Source organism: Anoplopoma fimbria, chromosome 2 (genome assembly GCF_027596085.1).
Source record: "Anoplopoma fimbria isolate UVic2021 breed Golden Eagle Sablefish chromosome 2, Afim_UVic_2022, whole genome shotgun sequence".
In the NCBI taxonomy this organism is placed as follows: Eukaryota; Metazoa; Chordata; class Actinopteri; order Perciformes; family Anoplopomatidae; genus Anoplopoma; species Anoplopoma fimbria.
This window is the reverse complement of record NC_072450.1, coordinates 15,758,046-15,782,907: the sequence shown is the minus strand read 5'-3', so window position 1 is coordinate 15,782,907 and position 24,862 is coordinate 15,758,046. Positions and strand designations below refer to the sequence as shown.

General features: G+C 42.1%; 2 protein-coding genes across 6 annotated transcripts in view; one reads left to right on the top strand and one right to left on the bottom strand.

Annotated features, from left to right (window-relative positions):
• Positions 1 to 5,107: 5,107 nt before the first annotated feature.
• pax6b (paired box 6b) lies at positions 5,108 to 15,793 on the top strand. 5 transcript variants are annotated; one of them, XM_054608888.1, is made up of 12 exons: positions 5,108 to 5,132; positions 5,929 to 5,952; positions 8,465 to 8,595; positions 8,927 to 8,962; positions 9,048 to 9,263; positions 9,625 to 9,790; positions 13,162 to 13,320; positions 13,556 to 13,638; positions 13,766 to 13,916; positions 14,446 to 14,558; positions 14,862 to 15,003; positions 15,708 to 15,793. In XM_054608888.1, exons 1-12 carry the CDS (start codon positions 5,120 to 5,122, stop codon positions 15,791 to 15,793), a joined length of 1,320 nt encoding a protein of 439 aa, XP_054464863.1. In that variant the 5' UTR covers positions 5,108 to 5,119. The 5 variants fall into 5 exon arrangements, with proteins under 5 accessions (XP_054464863.1, XP_054464871.1, XP_054464879.1 ...); XM_054608896.1 differs by lacking the exon at positions 5,929 to 5,952; XM_054608913.1 differs by lacking the exon at positions 5,929 to 5,952 and having other exon boundaries at positions 5,123 to 5,132; positions 9,048 to 9,062.
• A 4,413-nt stretch (positions 15,794 to 20,206) lies between these two features.
• The window catches only part of elp4 (elongator acetyltransferase complex subunit 4), a 51,931-nt gene continuing 47,275 nt past the window's right edge, over positions 20,207 to 24,862 (bottom strand). The window contains exon 10 of the mRNA XM_054617703.1: positions 20,207 to 21,019. Within this exon, the coding sequence (XP_054473678.1) occupies positions 20,891 to 21,019 (129 nt within the window). The 3' untranslated portion in view covers positions 20,207 to 20,890. The remainder of the gene's footprint in view (positions 21,020 to 24,862) is intronic.

The window sequence follows — 24,862 nt, the reverse complement described above, 5'->3', positions numbered from 1 at the left end:
TCCCTCCCTCTTTCTCTCCCTTTGCCCTTTCATGCACCCCCCCCCCCCCTTCTGCTTTAGTTTGGCTTCCACGTCCATACAACCCTCATTCTATTCCCTTCGGGTTTCCTCCTTTTGGAGTTAGCGACGGGGCTCCTCCGTGCTGGGACTGGTGCTGCCCAAAGCTCCGGGTGTATGCTCAAACACGGGCGCAGAGGGGTTGCTTTTGGGTGCGTTGAGGTGTGCGTTAATAGCCAGCCATTCAACCGGCGCAGTTTGGGAGCGCGTGGCCATGGCTGCACAGTCATTTGCTTTACTTTATTTACGCGTGCTATTTGCTGTCAGGTCGGAGGAGTGACGTCGCCGTGCCTTGCAAAAATGTGTCCATAAAAAGCAGCGGAGCTTGGCCCTAAAGGCTGCGCTCTTTACGCATGGTCTTCTTGTTGTTGACAGGAGGGGTAAGGCTATTCATGAGGAAGGTGATACCCAAAAGAATCAACAAAAGCACGTGGTGGACATTTGTGATGGTCTTTAGTGAAGGGGAGGTCGTGGCTTTTAAAAGTAAATATGCTCCCATGTCAGCTGTAATTTCCACTGCAGCACCAGAGATTTGTTTTAGGCCTTCAATCAACAATCAAGTCATGTGTTAAGGCGACTGAAGTCTTTTTTTTTGCTTTAAATATATAAATACTTCCTAAACCCCCCCCCACAAAAAAAAAAAAAAAAAAAAACGTCCCATGTAGGCTATCCCAACTTTTCAACATAATCTCATAATAACATGCATCTAAATAAACATGAATCTCATATGTACAGCATCGGCTGCTTCATAAAAAATAAAAAAAAAAAGTAAGCTGCAGCTCTTTGCAATTCTCATGTAGTGTTATGAGCTCACGTGTGCTGCTGCTGCCCCCCCCCCCCCCCTCGCAGCACTAGTCAGCCTCTGGTTGGAGCTGAACATGCCTCAGATTCCCATTGCGCGGACCCAATTCAGCCTGGAAGAATAGAGCCTCCCGACCAATGGGCATTCCCAGAGGCCGTTGCTTTGCAATAGGGCAATATTCAGCAAGTGAGCGCAGGGTATTTGCATGCGTGGGCTGATTAGTGGGTTTGGAAGACGAGACTCTCTCTCTCTCTCTCTCTCTCTCTCTCTCTCTCTGTGTCTCTCTGTGTCTCTCCTCTCTCCCCCTCTCGCACTGTGGCTCGGCCCCGTTTCCCGCTTTGGCTGTGGTGCAGGGGGAAGTGTTTATATGGGGGATGATGACAGAGGTCGGGTCGCGCTAATGGGCCAGTGAAGAGCGGCGGAGGGAGGAGAGGAGAGGAGAGGAGAGGAGAGGAGAGGAGAGGAGAGGAGAGGAGAGAGAGGAGAGGGAGAGGAGAGGAGAGGAGAGGAGAGCTAGGGAGAGGAGAGGAGAGGAGAGGAGAGGAGAGGAGAGGAGAGGAGAGGAGAGGAGAGCAGAGGAGAGGAGAGGAGAGGAGAGGAGAGGAGAGGAGAGGAGAGGAGAGAGAGGAGAGGAGAGGAGAGGAGAGCACAGCAGAGCCGGGACACACAGGCCTACATTAATACACTTGTTCCATCACCAATCAGCATAGGTGTGTTCATTCTCTTACCCCCACCTCCTTCCACCACCACCACCACGATTTCTCCCTCCCTCCCTCCTCCTTCCCTCCTCCCTCCTCCCTCCCCCCCCCTCTCTCTCTCTCTTTCTCTCTTCCCCACTCTCTCTCTTTCTGACTCTCTCATTCGCTCTCTCACACGCCAGCGCACATCCTCGCCAAACTCCGTGCGTCCTGACATCTGAGTTCACTGTCAATCTCTGTCCCCTTCGCAGGGATATCCCCTCCATCTCCGCCGAAGACCACTGGAAACTAATTTTTCCCTCTTCTAAACTTCCCCGAGAGAGACTGATCCTGGTCGGCTTTTTTTTTTTTTTTTTTTTTTTTTTAATTTATTTTTTTGCTCGTTCTGTGGTGTGGAGAACTAGGCTGTAGCCTTTAGTTTACCAAGGACTTTGAAAACGACGCAGGATGCCCCAAAAAGGTGAGATCAAGACTTAAAGTGTGTCTGTGCTGTTCAATTATGGAATTATTATTGTTATTATGTGTTATATTATAATTCATTTTGATGTATTATTATTTGAACTATTATTGTTATCATAATTAATATTATTATTGATATTAGTATTATCATTATTATTATTATTATTATTATTATTATTGTAGGTCATTAATTCTCGGCAGTAGATTGAGGTTCAGTGGTGAGCTTGTGGGTCGTTTGGACTGTGCAGCCTGTTTTCTGACTGGACTTTAGCGCCTCTGTCTGTTTTATCTGCTCGATTTTGTTGGTGTGTTTAGGCCTACGGATAGCTTACCGCTTATTTATGACAGTAAAGAGTAAAAAGTCACGTTGGGCCAGGACAGTGATCATCGTGGAGAATGGGGAGCAATGACCCGTTGAGGAAAGGTGTCAGATTGATTCATGCAGGCGAGTCACCCAAGCGCCTTCAAAAAAAAAAAAAAAAAAAAAAAAAAGCTCCATGAAGCTCTTGGGGAGGGAGGTCCGTTTAGGCGTGTTTGTGTACAGCTTTCCCCTTTTTTTCTAAGCTGGTTCCCTTAATGACAGCGAGTTAAACTACTTTTGCATTTTAGCAGTTGGGCTGTGTAGTATTTAAAGTAGTCAGACACCATATTTGACAGGCCTTTCAGCCTATAATAGTAAATCACGTTTTAAATCATTTCAATAATTATAATGCAACACAACATTTGGATACAAATAGCTGCTTTTAAACTATTTTGTCAAAACAGACAAATAAGTAGAATTAAGAAAATGCGTACTAATTTACTGTAATTAGCATCTTTATTTTGTAATTTCTAAGATAAATTCTGCATAATCCAGCCTTAAAATACGCCTATAATAGAAAATGTAAAATACTGATGGAAGGAACAAATCAGGCCTTAATAATGGGGCTTAATAATATGTTGACATACACTTACATTGTTAATCCTCTGCGTTGAGATTAAACCTGTTTATAGATTACACCTGTGCGATATGGGTAGTAGAAACTAATTGAATATATTTGTAACATGTAACACATTTTTTTTTTTCAAGTAATGTATTAAATATCACCTATATATTCTCTGTCAGCCTGCTACTTGCGCCGGGGCCATTGTAGTCCAGGCCCACATGCACTATTCCTGCGGCCAGAATAAGCATGTTGAATTAAGACATTGTTGTTACGGATTACTAAAGGAAAAGAAATGCAGATTAGACCGTAGTTAACCTCGGGAACAACAACGTTTGAGCTTTCGACCCTAAATAAATGATTAACCAGTGGACCTTTCCAGGCTAAAAGCTACTGACTACAGAGCGTTTCCAGGCTGGTCTGACTGATTTTTTTTTTTTTTTTTTTTTTTTTTAAAATTATTACTACTCCACTTTAACTTTGACATTACATCAGGCCAACAACAATAATTATATCTGCATTAGTAAGTGGTTGTTTTTGGTCATTTTAAGTTATGCTAAACAGGCCAACTCTTGCTAAGTTGCCCAGTGTGATGGAATCTGAGTTTGATTAATGCAGCCTATTTGTGAAACATGAAAGAAAGCTGCAATGTAAATGAAATGGCGGCCCCTGCGTGCATCCCGCAAACTAGCACAGTCTGTTCTAGACGTCGCTATCAGGCCACTTTGCTCAGCACACAACACAACTTCGCTCGGAGGGAGAAAACCCCAAACTTCAGACTTCTCCCTCCCTGGCCCCCTTTTTATCTGTCGCCCAGTCAATAGCTTCTTTAATGCATTTGTCTTTTCCAATTGAGCGCCCTACTGCGCTGTTGTGTCTCTAAACCCGCTTTACAACCCGCACCAGCAGCACAAAATAACCACCAAATATTTTGCAACAAGAAATTACTTTTTTAAAATTTTTCCTTCTAGAAAAGCCAACAAAAACCCCACATTCACGCACTGGCGGCACCGGGGTCACGGTCGTGTGTATGTGTGTGTGTGTGTGTGTGTGTGTGTGTGTGTGTGTGTGTGTGTGTGTGTGTGTGTGTGTGTGTGTGTGTGTGTGTGTGTGTGTGTGTGTAGTGTGTGTGTGAGAGAGAGAGAGAGTGTGTGTGTGTGTGTGTGTGTGTGTGTGTGTGTGTGTGTGTGTGTGTGTGTGTGTGTGTGTGTGTGTGTGTGTGTGTGTGTGTGTGTGTGTGTGTGTGTGTGTGTGTGTGAGTGTGTGGTCCCAGAGGGGGTGGATGCATGCCTCCGGCTCTTTGTATTAATCTGAACTTGTTGGTGTGTTTAGTGGGGAAGCTGTGTGTTTCTAGTCGCGGAGGCCGAGTTTTTGCCCCGGGTTTGAGGCATACGAGGCAGGAAAGGGGGTGCATTGTTACGAGTCCAGCAGGCTTTGTACACCAGCTTTGTACCCCCTCCTGGTCTGGACTTTTGCAGAGCAGTGAGGCGAGGTAGACAACGTGTGTCACTGTACAGTTTCCATGATATAGACTCCACCAAAGGAGGAATATCAAGTTTGTATTCATAAGACAAGGAGGAAATAAAAAAAAAAGTGCTGTAAAAGTTAAAGGCTCAATTTAATTTATTTTTTTTTGACAAGTGCTGTCTGAAATAGTCCTCACAGAGATGTTCAAATAGTTTTGTCCCGCATCATTTATTTTTTTTATTTTTTTTATTTGCTTGGCAACAACATTGAGGTTAATTGTAAATGTAGGGCACAAAAAAAAAAAAAAAAAAAGATACAGTAAGTACATCAGTATAGCTGTGGCTGTGCTAATGTGTTGTTTTGCTTTGTCCTTTAGGGAGACATTAAGTAGTGAAAACGGCAGTGATTGACTAAATTGTTATAAAGTGGACAGTCAACTCTGTTTCCAGGCAAGTTTAATTAAAATACATACATACACTGAGGATGTGAAAATTCTTTATGCATCAATAATGTTTTAAGCACAAAGACCCGCACACATTCTAATCGAAAGATGAGATGAGAAAGTAAATTTATAAAAAAAATAAAAAATAAAAATGTTGCAAATAATTTGACAGTGAAAGGAAGATGTGTCCATGATGCTAACCAGTTTTGTCTTTTCCTTGTGACGCGTAGAATACCACAGCCAAGCCACGTGGGAGTCTGGCGTTGCCTCAATGATGCAGAACAGTAAGTTGTTTTTCATATTTATTTTTTGTTTTTTTCAAAGTTTTGATTACAACCGCATTTTCTAATGTGGTTGCATGGAAGCAACACCCACTGACATTATGCGCAATAACTTAAAGAACACTTTAAAGGAAAGGAAATGTACGTGCAGGCATAACATTTGCATGACTCTGAGGTGCAGGGGGCGAAATATTCTCAGTTATTTGATGGCCGTTTCATTGCTGTTAATTTATTTTTTTTGCAATGATAGGTAGAGAAGTTATTATTGAACAAGTTAATCACACGTCGTCCTGCTCCAGAGACAGAGAGAGAAGGGGGGAAATAGAGGGGGGTTGGGTTGAGAGGGACATTTTTGTTTCTGCTTGAGTTGGTATTAAATAATTGCACAGCCGTCTGCATTAGCGTTAGAGCTGGCTGCCAGGCTGCATACGAGATTAGCTGCGTAGAGAAGAGCCCTGCATGAAACATGAGGAATAGCAATAATGTCTTATGTAGATTAGTCCATATTCTTCACGGACAGACGGCATGAACTAGAAAGGAAAAAAAAATGCTCATATTATAACCCCAGGCCTTACTGTTAGGTGCAGGCTGAACTCACAGCGAAAGATAAAAATATTAACAACATATTGTCGTGGGTGCTAATATATATAAAAAAAAAAAAAAACATGGTACATTAAGTTTCTTATAGGCCTCTGTGTTTAAAGTGGCCCAAATGAGTTGAATATCTGTCTTGTTCCTAGTGTGTGTTGAAACAAAAAAGGATAAACATGAAACATTTTCTCTCTTGCTGCTGGACAAGAGGTGTATGACATCTGTGATGAAGGTGTGTGCGATGATTTTATTTTATTATTCTCCATATACCTTGATGACGTGTCTGTGCTGTAATCTGTGCGCATTAGTAATGAAAAAAATAAATGTTTGAATCCAATGTTGGACACAATGACAGTTGGATTGTTTGATGTGAGGGGAGGTGTGATTAAAGTGACATGTGATGGGAAAAAAAACCTAAATATTTTTACAAACTGCTGGCATTAACGTCTTATTTTAGAGCTACAGCTATTATTTGTTTAATTTATTTATTATTATTTTTTTTTTGCTTGCCAGTGTTTTAATTATCGAGATGATGGGGCCTTATCAAAGCCATGTACAATACCCAGTGCTCCTGCTTTGCAGCGGATTGATGATAATGGGATGCTCCCCTGGCTTGGCGTGTGATGTCTGGTGCGAATTGCCGAGCAGATATCATTGGGCCCTTTGGGTTGTCTAAAGGTCGCGACGGCCTCGGTGGCTTTTGTGCTAATAACTCCTGGGTGTATATGGTGGGGAGCGTCCAAATTGACACCATATGTTTTCCTATTAGTCGACTTGCAATAGAATACAAGGCGCATAATCAGCGCCAGCGGGCGAGATCGACTCTGGGCACTTGAGGGAATTGTGCCATGATTAAGACTTAACCCTGGGAGAGTTTGATTTTTTTTATTTTTTTTTTATGTGATGTCCTTATCTGACGGTTTTATCGATCCAGAGGATTTATGTGATAGCTATAAATCAGAGGTGGCAGAGCAGCTCTGGAGAACCCGCAGAGCAGGACTGCTAAATGCGGGTATAGGCCACTTTCACCATAAGAAGTCTATTAATTCCACTTAATCCTGGAATTACCAAAGAGCAGGAGGGATGATAATGGATTTACTATCAATCAGATCCACGTTGGAAGATTATTACACATAGCGGCCAAAGGGGATATGTAACTCATTTAAACAGGGTTATTCCCACTCCAGCTATAGACAGACCCCCCCTTTTGATCATTTATATACAATTAAGTCTGCGGTTTAAAGCAGAGTCCTGCGACATATTTCAGAGTAAATACGCCTACCGATTGCACACAACAGGAATGCAGTGGCTGTGAGCATTTGTTGTCAAATACAACCAAGGGGGAGGAGGAGGAGAGGAGAGGAGAAAGAACTGACTGTCACTTTTAATATGTTAAGAATCCAGGCGCGCCCTCGCGTCCGTGACCGCGCGTAGCCCCTGGCCACCTTAAAACGAAGTCTCCCTCGGAGGGTAAACGAGTAGCGTCCAATTTTGTCTGAGTGATATCCAAATGCAGACAGAAAGGGTCGTTTTATCATGCTACTATTTGTCGTGACGATGCGATTTTCAAAAGCAGAGCGGTGTCATAAAGTGACATGCCTGCCACAAGTGCTCCAACTGATCTTTTCAATTAGCCTCCCATGCATGATCCGAGGCGACTTCCGCCTATTTCCAGAAATTAAGCTCAAACTTGACGTGCAGCTAGCTTTATTTTAAAGACAAATGTCAGGCAGGCTCATCATATTTTCCCCCTCTTCTATATTTGGAGCTTATTTATTGCTAAGGAGCCTCTGCTCCCGGAGTCAATGCACCGGGCGGCAGCGCAGGGGAAGGAGACCCAGAGAGCAGCTCAGGCACTCCGGGGAGGCAGCTCCCCATCTGGCTTCAGGTTTGCCGGCTTATTTTGTGCTTTAGAGAAATACCATAGCATCATTTAGGAATAAATTTCAAAAAAAGCAACCTTTTTTAAGACAATGACCAATCTTAAAAATGCTATTTTAGAGCTACATTCCTATGTGTTGCCTGTAATTCTTGTGTGTTTTTAAGGGACTATCGTAGAAAGTAACATGTCGATTTAAAGTCACTTTCCAGAACGCGATGCCTTTGAATGAAAGCTAATTTAACACATTATGTCAAGTCTAGTATTTTCTGCGATTGTCAGTGCTGCTGTTTATTATTTTGAGGTTAGTTTGTGAGAGAGGTGCTGGTGTTGCTGATGCGCAGCTGTACATGAGGGATGGAGAACGGTGCGACTGGTTTTTAATAGCGATGTTTGCCGGTTTGATAAAAGGTTGGTTGAGTTTCCTCGGGGCAAAACACCGACTGGGATGTTAATTTATTATTGAAAAAAAAAATGAAAAGCTTTTGAGATGTTTTGGTTGATGTGAGCTAATTTTAGTTTGGTCCATGTTCTGCATGTGTTACTGATAAACTGCGCAAAGACGGTTTTCATAGGGGGGGATGTACCGAGCGGGTTTAAAGTTTATTAAAAGTATCATTTGATTAGTGCACTTCGATTTTAAACACTTTATTCAATCGGATGACAATACATTTTTGAAGTGAACTGTTAACAATCGTCTTTACTTATGTATGCTGTCTTCAGTGTTTCATCTTTAACTCTGCAATCCTGAGCGCTTATCCTCATTCTCCTCTCCATTAAATGAAACTCATTTGCTTCATCACATGTGTTTTAATTAGAGTTCATTTGACGATGTGATGACCGCGATGCCTTTGTCTCCATGTAGGTCACAGTGGCGTAAACCAGCTTGGTGGTGTGTTTGTTAATGGTAGACCGCTGCCGGATTCCACCAGGCAGAAAATAGTTGAACTCGCTCACAGTGGTGCTCGACCCTGCGACATCTCCAGGATACTGCAGGTGACAACCACACTCCTTTTTGAACAGAAAAAAAACAAAAAAAAAAACAGGTTTCATACAAAATTTTGTTTTGAAAACAGATTTTTTTTTTTTTTAAGAATTTAACAATTAAGCCTAAATATGAAAGACATAACGGAATGTTTTTCCCGTTGCCTAAATGTTGTCAATTTAAGATTGTTTTTAAATCAGAAACATGATTTACTAGTTACATCATTCCGTTTACTGGAAATGTAATCCGGCCGACAGAAAAGGAAAGTAACCTGCCTGCTTCTTATAAAGAATACATCTAATGCCATATATACCATTGAAGGCATATTTTTTGTGTTTATAGACCCATGATGAAGTCCAAGTGCTGGACAGTGAAAAGGTGATAATTATTTGACGCCATCTTAGAAATTCCGTTATTAGTCGTAAATAATGTATGTGAATTGTGTCTTTTGTTTTCTATACAGGTATCCAACGGCTGTGTGAGCAAGATCCTGGGCCGGTATTATGAAACTGGCTCCATAAGACCGAGAGCAATAGGCGGCAGCAAGCCCAGGGTTGCCACTCCGGAGGTGGTCGCGAAAATCGCTCAGTACAAGCGGGAGTGTCCGTCTATCTTCGCGTGGGAGATCCGTGACAGACTGCTGTCGGAGGGGGTCTGCACCAACGACAATATACCCAGTGTAAGTGTGCTGACTGTAAGTTATGTGCATGATTTAATTTGCCACATGAAATTACTTTTTTTTTTTTTTTTTTTTCCTTCATGCAGTGGAGGAAAAGGAGATGAGCAACCAACCATTCAGTCTTATTAAATACCAAGTGTGGGGCGCGCATTACTGCATGTGTGATCACCCAAACATACAGTCAATTACAAGCAGCTCGCTGTCCATTTGTGCGCTTTTGCAGGAACATCTCCCTGTGCACGTTTATTACGATGATAAAGTGTGTGTTTCTACCTGCATGTAGGGAAAAAAAAAAACACCAAACACTGATACGGTGCTCCGTCTAATCTTTGACTTTAATCATATGTAATTTGTCATTCAGGTGTCATCGATAAACAGAGTCCTCCGCAACCTGGCTAGTGAAAAGCAACAGATGGGCGCAGATGGCATGTATGACAAGCTGAGGATGCTCAACGGTCAGACAGGAACTTGGGGGACCCGGCCCGGCTGGTACCCCGGGACATCAGTGCCAGGGCAGCCCAGCCAAGGTGAGCCTCATTATCACACAGTGGTATTAAAGACACCGTGACGCATGCATGGTGGAGACGGATACAGCCGGGCGGCACAGTTACATTAAAAAAAAATAATATATATATATATTTGTCTTGCATATAGTGTTCGAAGATGGATTGCATTATGATTCATGTGAACTCCACAGAGGTCACCATCACTGATCACGTTTGAATATGAATAGTTTTACAGCTCACTATTGCAGTGGTTCCGGTCGGAGGGAAGGTATTGTATCTGCAATGCTTTGATGCCCCGAACAAGACCCCCAATTAAGACTAGTCGATTAGAGGAAGCCATAGGCCATGCATGCGGTTTGAATGCCTCCACTGTCCCAGACATGGATGTGCGTGACAGCGGCCTGTCCTTTCAGCAGAGGTGTCCACCCAACAGTCTGCGTGTTCCTCCCCTCCTGATGGGGAGGCAGAGCCGGGGAGCTGTGTGCGGGGATATTAGTACAAAGGAATGTTTTTCCTTCACACGCAATGATTGGTTATGGGAACGGTCCGCACTACGTGTAATTGCTCATTAAAGAGGGCTTTGTCTCTCATTATGGCAACATGCAGGAGTGTGGAGATGGTAAGGCTGCTGTGCAAATGTTCCACTTCAGAGGGTTTCCTTTCGGACAACTGCAGGCCAAACACTGGGTCCATGTCCTTCTGAGAAACACCACCCGTTTACTCCCACTTTGCTCCTTTTTTTATTCTTAACTCGTAAAAAAAAACAACTTTGACGATAAAGCATTGCGTCTCATTTTTTATGCATCAGAATTGGGAACAAATAAAGTGCTGAAATTCAGTGGTTTGCAATTAATAATTTGCATTTGTGTGATGACCACTTAGACACGTGGGGCTGTTATTAACAAGCAGCAAAGCGGAAATGATCATGTCAACAGCGGAATGATTACTTTATTTTGTAATATAATACCAATATTATTATTCATATTAAGCTTAATATAATTGTTTTTATTATCATACACAACAGTAGTATCCTACTTATTTAGTTTTTTTCTGTTGGTACATCCAGTCATAGCACATAGTTACATCAATTATGAATCATTTTTAATAAAGATGATAATTCATAATTATTATGACACCACAGGAAATCATTTTTTTAAAAGTTAGTCTTATTAATAATATTAACAATTAAAAGAACGATAATGATATTAATAACAATAATAATAACAATAATTACAATAACAATAATGTCCAAAATAATAACAATAATAATAGTAATAATAACAAGTTTTTTTTTTAATCTATCTTTTTAATTCAATGACTATCTAACAAAGCATGTTGTCTCAGGGAAACGAAAATATGTTTTCCATCCGGCAGCCGAGTCAGCGGCTATAATGTTACATGAGAGTGACAGGACCCCAACAGAAGACAACTCTATCCAAGAGGACCGAATACAAACTCCTCACCGATTTTGTCTTTTATCTCTTTCTCATTCTCATTCTCGGGCTATATGGCTCTAAACCCCGTCTATAGGATTTAGTCTCTCACTTTCTCTTTCAGTTCTAAGCGGTTTCTCAAGAGTGTTTTGATCCGGTCTCAGCAGCTGAAAGGTGCCGCAATTGGTTCGGTATCTCTTTTTTTTGCTGCTTTTCCGCCTGACTGGCTAAGACATCGTAATACTAAAGAATGAGTTTATTTCCCAGCGCTTTTATAAAGAAAACAAATCCCGTCCTAGCGTCAGTGGGTCTGGCAGACGGATAATAGCTGCACATTCACTCCTTTTTTTATGGATTATCCAGAGTGAAGAAACAAATAGGGTGGATACAAACTATTGGCCTATAGAAGAATACTTTTGTCTGTTTGTAGCGAGGGAAATTGTCAGGTTTTTCTCCAGTGAACCAAGACTTTCACATTTACACTCACTAAATATGTTTTTCAGGCCTACAGCAAGCATGCAAAAAAAGTGCTTGTGAGCAAACCTGCAACTTGCTTGAACTCGCATGATGGAAATGTTTTTTTGTTTTTTTTCTCTGTATTCTTTTTATGATCTAACCGTTGCAAGACACAATAAGGTTTACACTCCTTAACTACAACTGTTGGGTGTCCACGGAACCCACATGTTTGCTTTTAGAGGGCAAAGAGGCTGCATGGCTTCATATCGGTGCACCTGTTCCAACCCCGTGCCCATGAGCAAGGCAACACTCTCTAAAACTACCCATGCTAATCTGGTTATAAACAAACAACAATCTGCATCCAAAAAGGCCGAATTCTCCTGCGTGAGTTCAACCCACGGCTCCAGACAGACATATGAGATATTACATAAACCGCTCTCTTATCAACGCACCCCTGCTTACTTTCGCATTAACTTCTCGGTGTGATAATGATGTCCAACAACAAGACAGACATTAGTCGATAAGCCTCGCCCTGCATCTGAAGGGGCAGTGAATAGATTGGCCTTATTTTGGTTGTTCAGGGGGTTGCATGCTCTCTCCTCACTCATTTGTTTCCAATTGAGGACAGGAATCCTGACTGGCGTGTAGCTGGCCGGGGGACGTGATTAATGATGGTAGTGGATAAGGGTTAACACACTGGACTCAAAGCTCTGTTGACTGGGATCCTCGTGCGCACAATGCCAAAGTACTATAGCTTGTGCGCCTCCAGAGAGAGAGGATCCTTTTGTCATCTCCTCCAATAGCCCCCCTCCCATATATTACACCCACCGAGGGCTCACTGCTCGTCCCTGACTGTGTCCATAGTTTAATGGTTTCCCTTACTCCTGAAGGCATTGTATCATTCTGAAAAGCGTCTTCTCCCATTCAAAAGTTGGTGGTCACCTCAATGGCTATACCAACGCCCATATGGGAACGGCCATTGAGGCACTGCTCTGCCCTAAAAAAAAAAAAAAAAAAAAAAGGAGGGCTAGAGAGTTTGGGGTTTTAATACATTTCATAGGCCCTGAAAAGAGGCTCGCCACATCTTGTCACATTTCTCTTAACCTTTTGAGAACACACGCCATTGTTGGGAGGCGATAAGTACGCGGAGCCTTTCCCTCGCCAGCCTGTTTTTCCCACAATATTTTATAAACAGTTTAACCATGAAGCCTTTTTTTTTTCTTTTCTTTTTTCTCTTCTCTCCATATTGTTCATTTTCAAGCAGGCAGTCGTCTGTAATCTGGCAACATTAAGAAGCAACTGCAATAATTCCTCTGATTTTTTGAATTTAATCAACCATGTTAGAGGCTTTAATTAATGATGTTGCACCGCGGTCTATACAATTAGCTGCAGGCCGATACAACAAGAGACCCGAGAATAAATTATTCAATTAGCCTAATTAAATGTATATTTCCATTAAATGTATTTTTTTTTCTTTTTTTCTTCTTTTTTTCTTTTTTGCAGATGGCTGCCAACAACAAGACGGCGCAGGAGAAAACACAAACTCCATCAGCTCGAATGGGGAGGATTCAGAGGAGACACAGATGCGACTGCAGCTCAAGAGGAAGCTACAGAGAAACCGCACGTCCTTCACACAGGAGCAGATTGAAGCACTGGAAAAAGGTCGAGCACTCAGTGGATCATTGAAACATTTACATCCAGCCATTTCTATTTTTTCATTATTTGTCCAAAATTAATAAAAACGTTCCTGTTTACCTGCATGTATATGTTAGGATAGCGACGTCTTAAGGTTTTATTATCAAACATGACACAGCTTATAGTCCATAGGTTTGGATCTAATGTCTCAACTAATATCTTATTTACTAACAATTTTGTTGTTCACTTTTTGACATTACAGAATTTGAAAGAACTCATTATCCAGATGTTTTCGCGCGAGAGAGACTAGCAGCGAAAATCGACCTGCCAGAAGCAAGAATACAAGTGAGTTATCATAACTTTTTTTTTTAATTTTTTTATTATTATTATTTTTTTTTTTTACAACGGATGTGTGAAAGTTGACATAACTAACGATAAGGAAAGTCAAACTAACCGGCAGCTTTGGTTGCAGGTATGGTTCTCAAACAGAAGAGCGAAGTGGAGGCGAGAGGAGAAGCTGCGGAACCAGCGCCGCCAGGCCAACAACTCCTCCAGTCACATCCCCATCAGCAGCAGCTTCAGCACCAGCGTCTACCAAGCCATCCCACAACCCACCACACCGGGTAGGTCCACCACAGCCGGGGTGATGCTCACAGGATCCCCCCCATCCCTTCAAATACTATTACACTCTGATATTAAAGTAGAATGTTTGAACTATTATGCTGCATGCTTTAATAGTCACATTTGTACTGTTATAATGTGCGTAAAAAGTTCATTTAAACGTCGATGGGTTCGGGTCAGACAGGATCCATGTTAAATATGACTAAATATTATTATTCGACAGCCTGCAGATTAATATAAAAAGGGAAAAGAGGCCTCGGAGGCTGTGCGCTCTAGTTCACTTGAAGAAGCACCGGTGGTTTCCTTTAGATGGATGGTTGAGCAAAACTTCTCAGCTGACTTATATCTGCGTAATTACCGAATCAGGCACGAGGGCAGACACGCGCTGTACAGTATGCGTTTGGGCCCATCAGCCTGTCAAATAAGGCGTCACCTCACGCACGCACTGCTTGGCGCTCGTGAGACGGTCTATCTATCACGTTGGAGGACTGTGTTTTAAAAAAACCAACCCATTTTCACTTTGATTCACAGTGTCCTTCACCTCGGGGTCAATGCTGGGTAGACCGGACTCTTCTCTGGCAAACACCTACAGCGCGCTGCCCCCCATGCCAAGCTTCACCATGTCAAACAATCTACCTATGCAAGTAAGTAAAAGACCATAATGCCTCAATAGTCGATCATGTTTAAAGATATACCTATCATGTGATATTTTATGATGATTGATGTGATTGTAAGAGTGGAATCAAACACACCATGAGTAATTTAAATTGTGTTTCCTGGCCAAACAAACAACAACAAAAAAAACTTAAATGATAGTTTTCTTAGAGAAACCAAAAAGTATAAATTAAATTATATTATATTATATCAAGCCAAATCTGCTTTACAGTATTCCAGACTACAACTATGGTTGGCTAAGCTAATGTAACATTCTCTCCCACCATCTATAGCCCAGCCAGACCTCCTCTTATTCCTGCATGCTGCCTACCAGTCCGCCTGTGAATGGGCGGAGCTACGACACATACACGCCCCCTCATATGCAGGCACATATGAACAGCCAATCAATGACCACTTCTGGTACCACCTCAACAGGTAGGCAGACAGTTCATTGTTTACCAACATGCAATCATAACAAGCAGTGCATTCTTTGAAACATCTGCCACCTTTCCTGTAAATAAGGGGGTACTGTAGCCGTCTTTTATTCATGATCTGTTGCAGCAGCTTTCCTTTTCCTTTCCGTCTATTGGAGAAACTTCATGCTTTTACACTGATCAATATCTCTACTTTCCATATCATTTTCCTTCTGCGGTTGCATGAAGCTCATTTCATTGCTTCGTGGCTCTACGCCATCATGTCAATCCCAATACACTTGCCCATAGTTTAGTTCCACCTCATTAGGATGCTTTTACCGAGAGCCATATATACCGGTTATAGTCATGAAGAGTTAATCATGCATAACCACATTTCCTCTGTGCTAAATTGCTAATTAATTTGATTCACTTGCTGTTCTACTTTCTCTGTTTAAATGCCATTGCCAAAGCCTCAATTTATTGAGCTTGCAAGCCTTTTACTGTGCAACCATGTGCAGAGCATTGTGACTCGCTGCAGCTCCACTGCTACCTATTTGCAAGCGTTTAGAGCACAATGCTCTGTGCTATGAGCCTGACTAGTGTTAGCTGTCACACTAACTGTGCATGGTGCATCAACTCATCTTATGTAGCTTGTTGAATTCTGGGGATTCTTCTTCTTTCTTTTTTTTCTCTCTTTACTGACATCTTCTCTTTTTGTCTCTGCAGGACTCATCTCTCCTGGAGTTTCTGTCCCTGTCCAAGTCCCAGGGAACGAGCCTGACATGTCTCAGTACTGGTCAAGACTACAGTAGAGAGAAGAGCTACTTCACCCTGTAACCACCCACTCCACCATCGCCCTCCGGCAGTGCTCCTCACACATACACGGCACAGAAGAGTAAAGAAGGCGAGAGAGGGTTGTGAAGAAGCAAAGGACAGGAGAGGAGAGGAGGAAAGAAAGAGAGAGAGACTCTGGGAGAGCCTTGGGACGTCTGGGCTTTGTTTTTCCAGTGGGACTGTGTGCTGTTCTGTAGCTCTAGGCACATTCAAACGAGGACTTGGAAGAGAGAACAAAGATGGAAAGACGAGAAAAAAAATGGACCTCTGTAAAGTGCCCGCTGTTAAATTTTTATGGAACAAAAACCTATCTGTTTTTTTTTTTTTTTTTCTATTTCCAACTTCAGTCATTGTTTCCTTTTTTCTCTGGTGTGTTAGTAAATGGCCATTTGTATGTTAATATGAAAAACCAAGATCAAGTACTGATAGATGGACTGCTAGAAAACCATGTTGGTCTTGCGTTTGTTTGAGAGAAGAGAACCCGAGAGATTCTGCCATGACTATCTTTTGATCTGCTTATATCGAGACTTTCTACCAGCCTTTGCATGGTCTCTGGACGCTGTTGCATATCATTAAAGACGAAAAGCTGGAGGGAAGACTCTTACTGTGTCAAAAAAAAACAACTATTTATTGGTCTTATTTCTTACGAATGGATATTTAGCAGAGGAAACTCAAACTCGATCCAACCACTGAGACTGTGGACTTGGCTCCTCTGACATGGGCCTGCGTTTGCCGGCTTATTAAACACGGATCACTATCAACAGCTCAGAGTTCTGCAGAGACGGCTCGACATGCGGCACAACTTGGACTTCTTGCTTTGGTGGTTGGATTGAATCTAGATTACCACGAGGAACATTAAATGTGGAAAACAGGTGTAAAAGAAATCCTGTAGTCTGTAAATGGTAGACTGCGTCTTCGATATAATCCAGTTTGTTTATGTCAAAATGTAAAGTACTTGTCTTCCCTAGAAATCTTCCAGAAAGATTTCTCCAATAAAAGTTGATTTCATTTATATCCCCGAGAATATTCTATAAATGTTCCATGCATCATGAAATACATTTCTTTAGGGTCAGGTACAATTTGTCTCTTAGGTATAGTTGTATTATAGTGTCCTATGGTCAAAAAAAATTGTGCTACTAGAAATATTTAATTCCTATAATTATGATTAAACATTGCTTGACAGAGTTTTGAACTTAAGTGTTTGGCAGTTGTTTACAAGTACATATCAGATTTAATCATTGTTGATTGTAAAACAGACCAAAGCCTTTGTATTTCATCTAGTACACAATGTTTTTTTTAAAGATATTAGTCTTGTGTTGCAACATTTTGTAAACACGTTCTGTTCGATTACATTGGCTTCGAGTTCGTAAGACTGCAGTCGAACCCCGCAGTCCTTATTTATAATTGAAGACCATGGGAGGGTTTTTCTAGCATCATCTGTCATGCTCTTTTGAGTTTTGCATTTTATTTTAAGTGTGTACGTAGAACATGGACACACTGGGTTTACGTCTGAGCAATGCTTCTGAGATAAAACGTCTACACGCTGTCTCTTAAATATTTCAATTTAATTTTATTTAAAATGGAGCTTTCTAAATGTATTTTGTGAAAACTATAAAACATTTTGTACAGTAAAATTGTGTCTTAAAGAAAACCTTTTTGCCTGTTCAATGCTGTCTCTCATACAGTGTCAAAAAAGAGTCACACATTTTGACATAATGCATCATAGCTGCATATTCAGACAAATATAAATGCTGATAAATACCAATACACAAGCTTGTAATACACACACAACACTTCTAATTCCCACCAAACAAAGGTGTCCAAAATAACAAACCTCTCTTGATGTATGGGCTGAACCAAGTCGACACAGACCACACAGCACAACACCGCTGCACAATGAGAAAGGTCAAGCAATTCACCATCACTGGCTCTTGTTGTAGTAGAGTTACGATGGTATGAAGAAAAAAAAAAAAAAAAAAAAAAATACAGAGCCAATGAAGAGGAGGGAGCAGGGAAGAGAAGGGGGGGAAAAAAGTCATGGAATAAAGCAGTCAGTGCCTAGAGCGAGGCAAAGGAGCGATTGTGTGGCAGAGTGAGTTATTTTGCTTCACTTGCTGCCTCAGCAGGGGGGTTGTGTCTGTGTGTGTGTGTGTGTGTGTGTGTGTGTGTGTGTGTGTGTGTGTGTGTGTGTGTGTGTGTGTGTGTGTGTGTGTGTGTGTGTGTGTGTGTGTGTGTGTGTTTGAGGGGTGTGTTAGTGTGTGTGTGTGAGAGAGAGAGAGAGAGAGCATCTAAAAGGAAAGCATGTCCAGGAGAGAGTGAGGTCAGGTAACATTCACACAGCATGTAGCAGCACCAAATATCTTGCTAAACTGATTAATTGAATTTAAACAACCCACTCAATATTTAATAGTCCAATCAGAACTTCGAGGATTGGAGGTTAATCAGCTTTTTTAAGAGGATTCTTTTTTTTTTTTTTTTTTTATCACACTGAGTTTAACACACAGACGGATGAAAACTGTTTTGAGAGCCCAGGGAGGGAACGGGAGAACAGGCAGAGGAGGAACATTAATTATTACACAGAGAGAATGAGAGAGAGATTGAAAATGCAAGAAAGACTGCAATTAGTGGAAGTCTAAATAATACACAGCTTTGGGATAAAAAGGTTTGAATGTAATTCTCACTCGGAAAAACAAGTTTAACAAAATACGTTTCTGGAAAAGTTCCTGAGAACTTTGTGCTCTTTGATCTATTTTTTAATGAGACAACATTTCTGACCTGGAAATCTGAATTCCTACAGCAGCGAACAGAAGCTGACACTCTCTCTGTGTGTGAGTGTGGGCTTTATGCAAACATGAATGGACATTTCCTTCATCATTGTAAATACAATACATTATAGTCTAGCTTTTGTCTTTTGTATTTGACAGATATGGCATGACAAAGATGGGTCTGCTTTATTAAACCAATATTGGCAGAGATATATCCAGTGTGGTAAAAATGAACTGTCCCACATTGTGTACTTGAATAGTGCTGCAATGTGATTGCCATTCAATAATAGGACACATGAGACCGCAGCTTAAACTTCTTTAGTAAACCAACTATGGCTTTGGTAAGGAACTGATAGGACGTGAGCAGCAGCTGCCAAAAGACACAATTATAAAAGCACATTCTCTACACTCGGTCCCATAGCTTTAAGTCTTTGCTTAAGGCCGAGCGAGGCTTTCAAGAAATAGGTCCTGTAAAATGAGTGTATATCTTATGTGCTATTGTTGTGGATTACATTAAAATCAATGGGAACAAATAAGAGAAAATACCTTCAATGTTAAATTGACATTTTTTTCCCCAGTTGAGATACTTTATGATTTGTTATAAAACGAATAACCCAATAACATGGTATTAACATGGTAGATTTGAGCAAGATGAAAGAAGGATTAAAAATGAACGACGACATTGGTTGAAAGTGAGTACTAGCGACTACCGAAACTAGCATCAACTCACTAAATTCTAAATGTACATACAAATGTGAGAACCCTCATTCTTTACAACGTGCATCGAAGAAATTTACATTATAGATCTTTGCTGTTCTTAAAACTTAGAAAATAATGCACTTTGAACTGAGTGTATCAACACCATTGTCCAAGTGTTAAAAACCAGACATAGCAGTAATATGTCAACATCAACAAATGCCTAAATGAAATTATTCTATTTTAATAAAAGTGTATCCTGAATATGTCAGCTCCTCCATAACAGTAACATGAAAAACAGTTTTCATCTTGACAACTCTAGCTTTTGTTCACCTGTATAAGTGACCTATGTATGTCAGCTCTCTCTCTCTCATATATAAGAGCACTCCACTCATGCATGAAACTGTCAGGTAACACTATCCTCTCCCAACACGTGTTGCAGATGGTAACCAATACTGCCAGTTTTCACAGGCAAAATTATTCAAACTGGCATCAGCAGCAGACTGAGGAAAACAAAAATGAAACATTTAATTTTTCATGTTGGTTTTTTTTCTCTGTTTCTCCATGTCACCATTTGACCTAATTTGTTCTTTTGGACTTGTCATGGCAAAGCAGCTCATCCAGCAAACATGCCTGATGAGGTGTGAAGCCTGCGCCCAAATCCAGCTCTCCTACCCTCTGCCCACATTCCTGCTCAGCTCTCCAGCTTACTGGAGGTAGACGTCGCTCACTAGCACAGTCTCAGGGTCAGATGGAAGCATCCCTATTCGAACCTGAAACTAGTGAGGCGAACCAGAGATCAGTCACTCATAACACACTCACTAAACGTCCTCTCGCAGCCTCAAAGATGGTAGACGTTCGCTTCAGAGCTGGTGTTGAGACACAAATGTAAAAAAAAAAACATCAATAAAAAGCATATGTTGTGTATAGTGTATTTATTTTTATTTTATTTAACCAAACAAAAGCACATTTTATTGCATTTTCCAAGAATAAAATACTATTGTACACGGAGGATCTAGTCAGGAGTGCTCAATACGGAATTCAGAGCATATCTGTCGCCTCCACAGGCTCTAAACATCAAGATGGCTGAGTCTGCGGCTAGCAGCTAACAGTGCTAACAGCTAACAGTGCTAACAGCGCAGTAACCCCAGTATGAGCGCAGTGAAGAGAGGCGGCCATTAGCTAGCCAGTTGGGCACCACAGAGAGACTCGCATGCACTAAAATGCATGATGAAGCTTGATTTATTTATTTTAATTGGGTTGAGTACTAGTCACCCGGCCAATCATACCTTCATAAAACATTTCCCAAAAATATCATAGGGCTCACAATCTGCAACTTACAGTGGGGAAAAAGGCAAACTGTTGGTATACAACCTTGGCCAATAATATAAGTTAAACGAAAAAGTGTACTGTACATTTATATAAAAAAAGATTTGAAATATAGTTGATGTTTAGATCTTCACCCCTGGCTGGGACAGTTGGCAGGTGGTAATGGCTTGCAGGGTTATTGAGGTTGACATTACGTGGGCGAGGGAACAGCCTGGTCACCATGGTAAAGAGGACAACGCCGCGGCGTTCCAGGTGTTGGTTGCCCCTGGCGACTGTGTGGGAGCCCTAGAAGTCCAGGTGTTTGTTGCCGGAACTGCCAGAGCCACAGGCTGAAGCCACCGTGGTCGCTCCTGCCAGCTCCCCCCTGCTCACACGACTCACCGTCTCAGACAAGTCTGGAGGCAAATGTAGTCTCTGCAGAAGTCCGAGAGAAACAGAGAGGAAGAGAGAGAGAGGAAGAGAGAAAGAGGAACAGAGAGGGAGGGAGGGGGGCAGAGTATTAGATCACCTCGTATGGAGAGAAAAGAAAGCACTACAGTGGAACAACAGACAGTAGATGGTACACTTCAGTGATGTTTATTCACAGAGAGCCATGTTGGGTTGAAATTGCATTAGATGCTTCAGCACTCACCTCAGCACTGGCATCGAGGAGTAAACCTGCTAGCGTGCTGCTAAATGCTTCAGAGAGCTTTAGGTCTGTTACAGCTCACAGGGAATATGCCTGTGTGTGAGAGTGTGTGAGGTTGGGCTGTTTCGAGAAGTTGTGTAGGACGCAACAGCATGCATTTATGAGGTGAGGTGTGTTTAGAAGCAAATGTGCATGCGAAATCTGGATGTGTTTGCACAGTTGATTTGCTGCATTCGCAACACAGCTGATTATGTTCAGCTAACACCAGAGTCATTAGGATCAAGTCTTTTAGCTGTTTCACAGTAAAGCTTATCTATGGAGCAGCCCTGTGCCAACTCAAAGCACAAAGACGCTAAGAGGTTAATGAGGGCCACTCATGTAAAGCCCCCTTACACCAACATGCTAACTACTATAAACCTTAAGAGGGGCTACACTGCTCTGCTCTCTCAAGAAGCCGCAGGAAAGGCCCCGAGTGGCACTCCATGAACAAAGTCTTGAAGAGGTGCCGAGAGCGTGAGAGGAGGTGAAGTATCTCCAGAGTCAAGTGTGCGCCTAACAATGGTGTTGAGTAGCACGTTGCTCGAGTGTCTATCGAGGAAGTTAAATCAGAATGCAGGCATCCCGGGTACAAGAGGAGTTAAACCCTGTAATTTGCCCCTGAAAGAATCTGCCATGACACTTGACACCCACTGGTCAAAGACTGCTCTCCCACCCAACCCCAGCCCTCTAAAACGTCCCCGCCTGCCACATCCTTTCCCCCCTCAAGACATGCAGCTTTCGGAGAGCCCTTCCACTCCCACAGATACTTATCTTTTTCTTAATGACTAGGTGTTTGGGTACAGGGTTTAACAGCGTCATCACTAAGAGATAATTCAGGACTACGCACTGCTCTTTACCCCTCTAGGATAGACTACTTCCTCCCTTAGACTAATACAGTTTTTTTTTTTAGGAGCATTCAAACGTCTTAGTCCGAACTGATAATTTCCCTGATGTTCATGTCTGATAGGAAGCCTTGTGCTGTGGCTAAGAGGTCAGATCTGCATCAAGTGGTCTCTTTTCTATTCAACACATTGCCTTTGTGTGTGTCAGAAGACCTTTGGCAAGCAAGTAGAGGAAACAAGAGGAGAAGTGTTCATGCTGCCCTGCAGATTATCTGGGGCAGGTGAGCCCTGAGACACTGTGAAAGACCTATAATTTAATGTAAAATGGTACAGGTAAGGTTACACAGGACTTAAAGAGGCACAGACGGAAAATACCACTGCGAGAAAAGACAAGAGATACTTAATGAGCATAAACTAACTCTTGTGACACCACAAGAAGAATGATGAAGTTGGTAGAAAGACACGTGACAAATTAGTTAAACTTCTCTCTGTATAACTCTCTCTCTCTTACTCCCTCCCCCTCTCTCATACACACACACACACAAACATCCATGCAAACCCATATATTGGCCTTGAGGGGGCCTCCAGAAGCTCCAGCTTCCACCCCTGCCAAACCTCACCTGTGTAACCTTTCGTGTCTTCAGCTCACTCAAGTGTGATTGAAAAAGAAAAACAATGCATTGATCAAGCCTGGACTCAGTCCTGCTTAGTGCACTGCAGCGGAAACATGGTAGAGAGAGGGGTAGGAGAAAAATCAATCACATATACATCACCCTCAGTGGGTGAGTAAAACAAAAAATAAAAAGACATCACACCGTTGTCTTGCTGTCACGCACCCATGGGCCTGGCTACACCGTGTCTGCTTGGCTCGGAGCTCTAAAACCCACTGAGCATGTGCAGAGCGAAGGTCAAAGCAATCCAGAAGTGCGGCTCGGCTCCTCTAACCTTTGAGTTCAGGGGCAGATGAGAACAATCAATGCTAACATCAAAGTTGGAGGGAGGAGCAGACAAAACCAATCGATCGGTTTGAAACACGGAAAAGGGAGCCTAGTAACAGGTGGCAACCATCCTGCACATCAGTGCAGCCAATATCAGAGCTGATAACTAGTATTGATTATCAGGGCCACGAAAACATACTTTATATTCAGTTCCCCACTCCAAATAAACTACTTTCATATCAATGTCAATGCAAGTTAACTCATTGAGGATAAATCCAATACAAATATTTTAATTCATTTTCACCCATATTTTTTTAATTTGCACCCAAATATGTGATGGTAGCCAACCGAGGGGCTGCCGTGAACATTTGCGTTGACACCAAATAACTGGAGGTCAGTGTAGGACTTAGACAGACATAACCAGGGAGGCTCTGAGTCTGCTTCCCCACGACCTGCACACTCCATGATGTAAACAAGGACATCCGGAAAACCCTCAGAGGCATAGTGGGGTGTATGTGTGTGTGAAGTCTTTCTCTGCTGCCTGGCAACCTTCACGAGGGTGGAGAAAGAGGAAAAAAAAAAAGAGACGGGGGTGTTGGATGGGAGTAGACGGCGGGAAAATCGACCATTGGCTGTGGTGCATTGGTGGAGCTGGGGGGGTGTTGTAAAAAAAATGGATGTGCGCCATAATGTTAGTGCGAGTATGTGTGTGTGTGTTAGAGTTGTGATGTTAGTGTTCCATCCCTAGTGGCGGGCGGGGGTAAAGGTCTGTGGTTCAGCTCCGCTCCACAGCCAGAGGGGCTGGGGCCATGCTGGCAACAGGGTGAGGGGTGACAAAGCTCCAAACGAGCGCTAAGCACTTGAAATGAGCCCTCAGGGCCGGCCCACAGACTAGCTTTGCCTAAGAGGGTTACTAATATCACCCCACAATGGACAATTCCACTCAGCTTACTAAACACCCCAAAGACCCGGTTCTTAAGGAATATGGCGCTTCATTTAATGCAGCTTTCAACCAGTTGCTCACAATCTCCACATAAATCGATGGTTGTTTGTGAATGTCGCATTGTTGTTCTATATCTCAGAATATAGCACCAAATCATTTTCTTTCATGTTAATTTTAGTTATGAGTTTAACAAAGTTATGTAAGTGCATTATACACGAAGATCGAAACAGACCGATATTTCCAACTGGAGCTTAAACAGGACCTACTCACACAAAGCAGCAGCATCAAAGGCATTCCACTGCTGGTAACGGCTTGCTAATGACTGGAGTATTAGGTGCTAATTTAACGAGTCATTTCTTCCATAGACTTTGAGCCACACTTTCAAATGGCCCGTGTCACTGTACAGCTTAAAACTATGGGAAACCTAACACCTTGTTGGAGCGCATGACGACCGGTCTGGCTGTTCCAATCAGATTAGCCGATGTTGGAACATGCTCATGGAAGTGACACGATATTTACCATAAACACCTACTTAACCCAATCATTGTTGTAATTTGGTCCTGTTCGTTGTAAGCTCTATTAAGTCAGTGAAATGAGAAAACCGAACATTGTATCACACTAAGCTGAAGTCATAACAATCACAGAGGAAATGTCGACAAAGCAATCCGGCTATATGCTGAGAATGCATGAATAAAAAATTCAAGTAATCGTGTTGATGCAGAACACCGATATTTTTTTTAAAATAAAGTTTGAATGGATTTATATACCACAGGTCCAGTATTCATGGTAGTGGTCACATTAGAGGTGATACCTTTTGCCAATTCCATTTCCCTGAGCAGCACAGCTGCAGTGCATCCACTGTAAACT

Coding starts and splice junctions, on each gene's coding strand:
- pax6b (XM_054608888.1), top strand. Junction 5,953..8,464: donor GTATGACATCTGTGATGAAG/GTGTGTGCGATG, acceptor GTCTCCATGTAG/GTCACAGTGGCGTAAACCAG. Junction 14,559..14,861: donor CAAACAATCTACCTATGCAA/GTAAGTAAAAGA, acceptor CACCATCTATAG/CCCAGCCAGACCTCCTCTTA.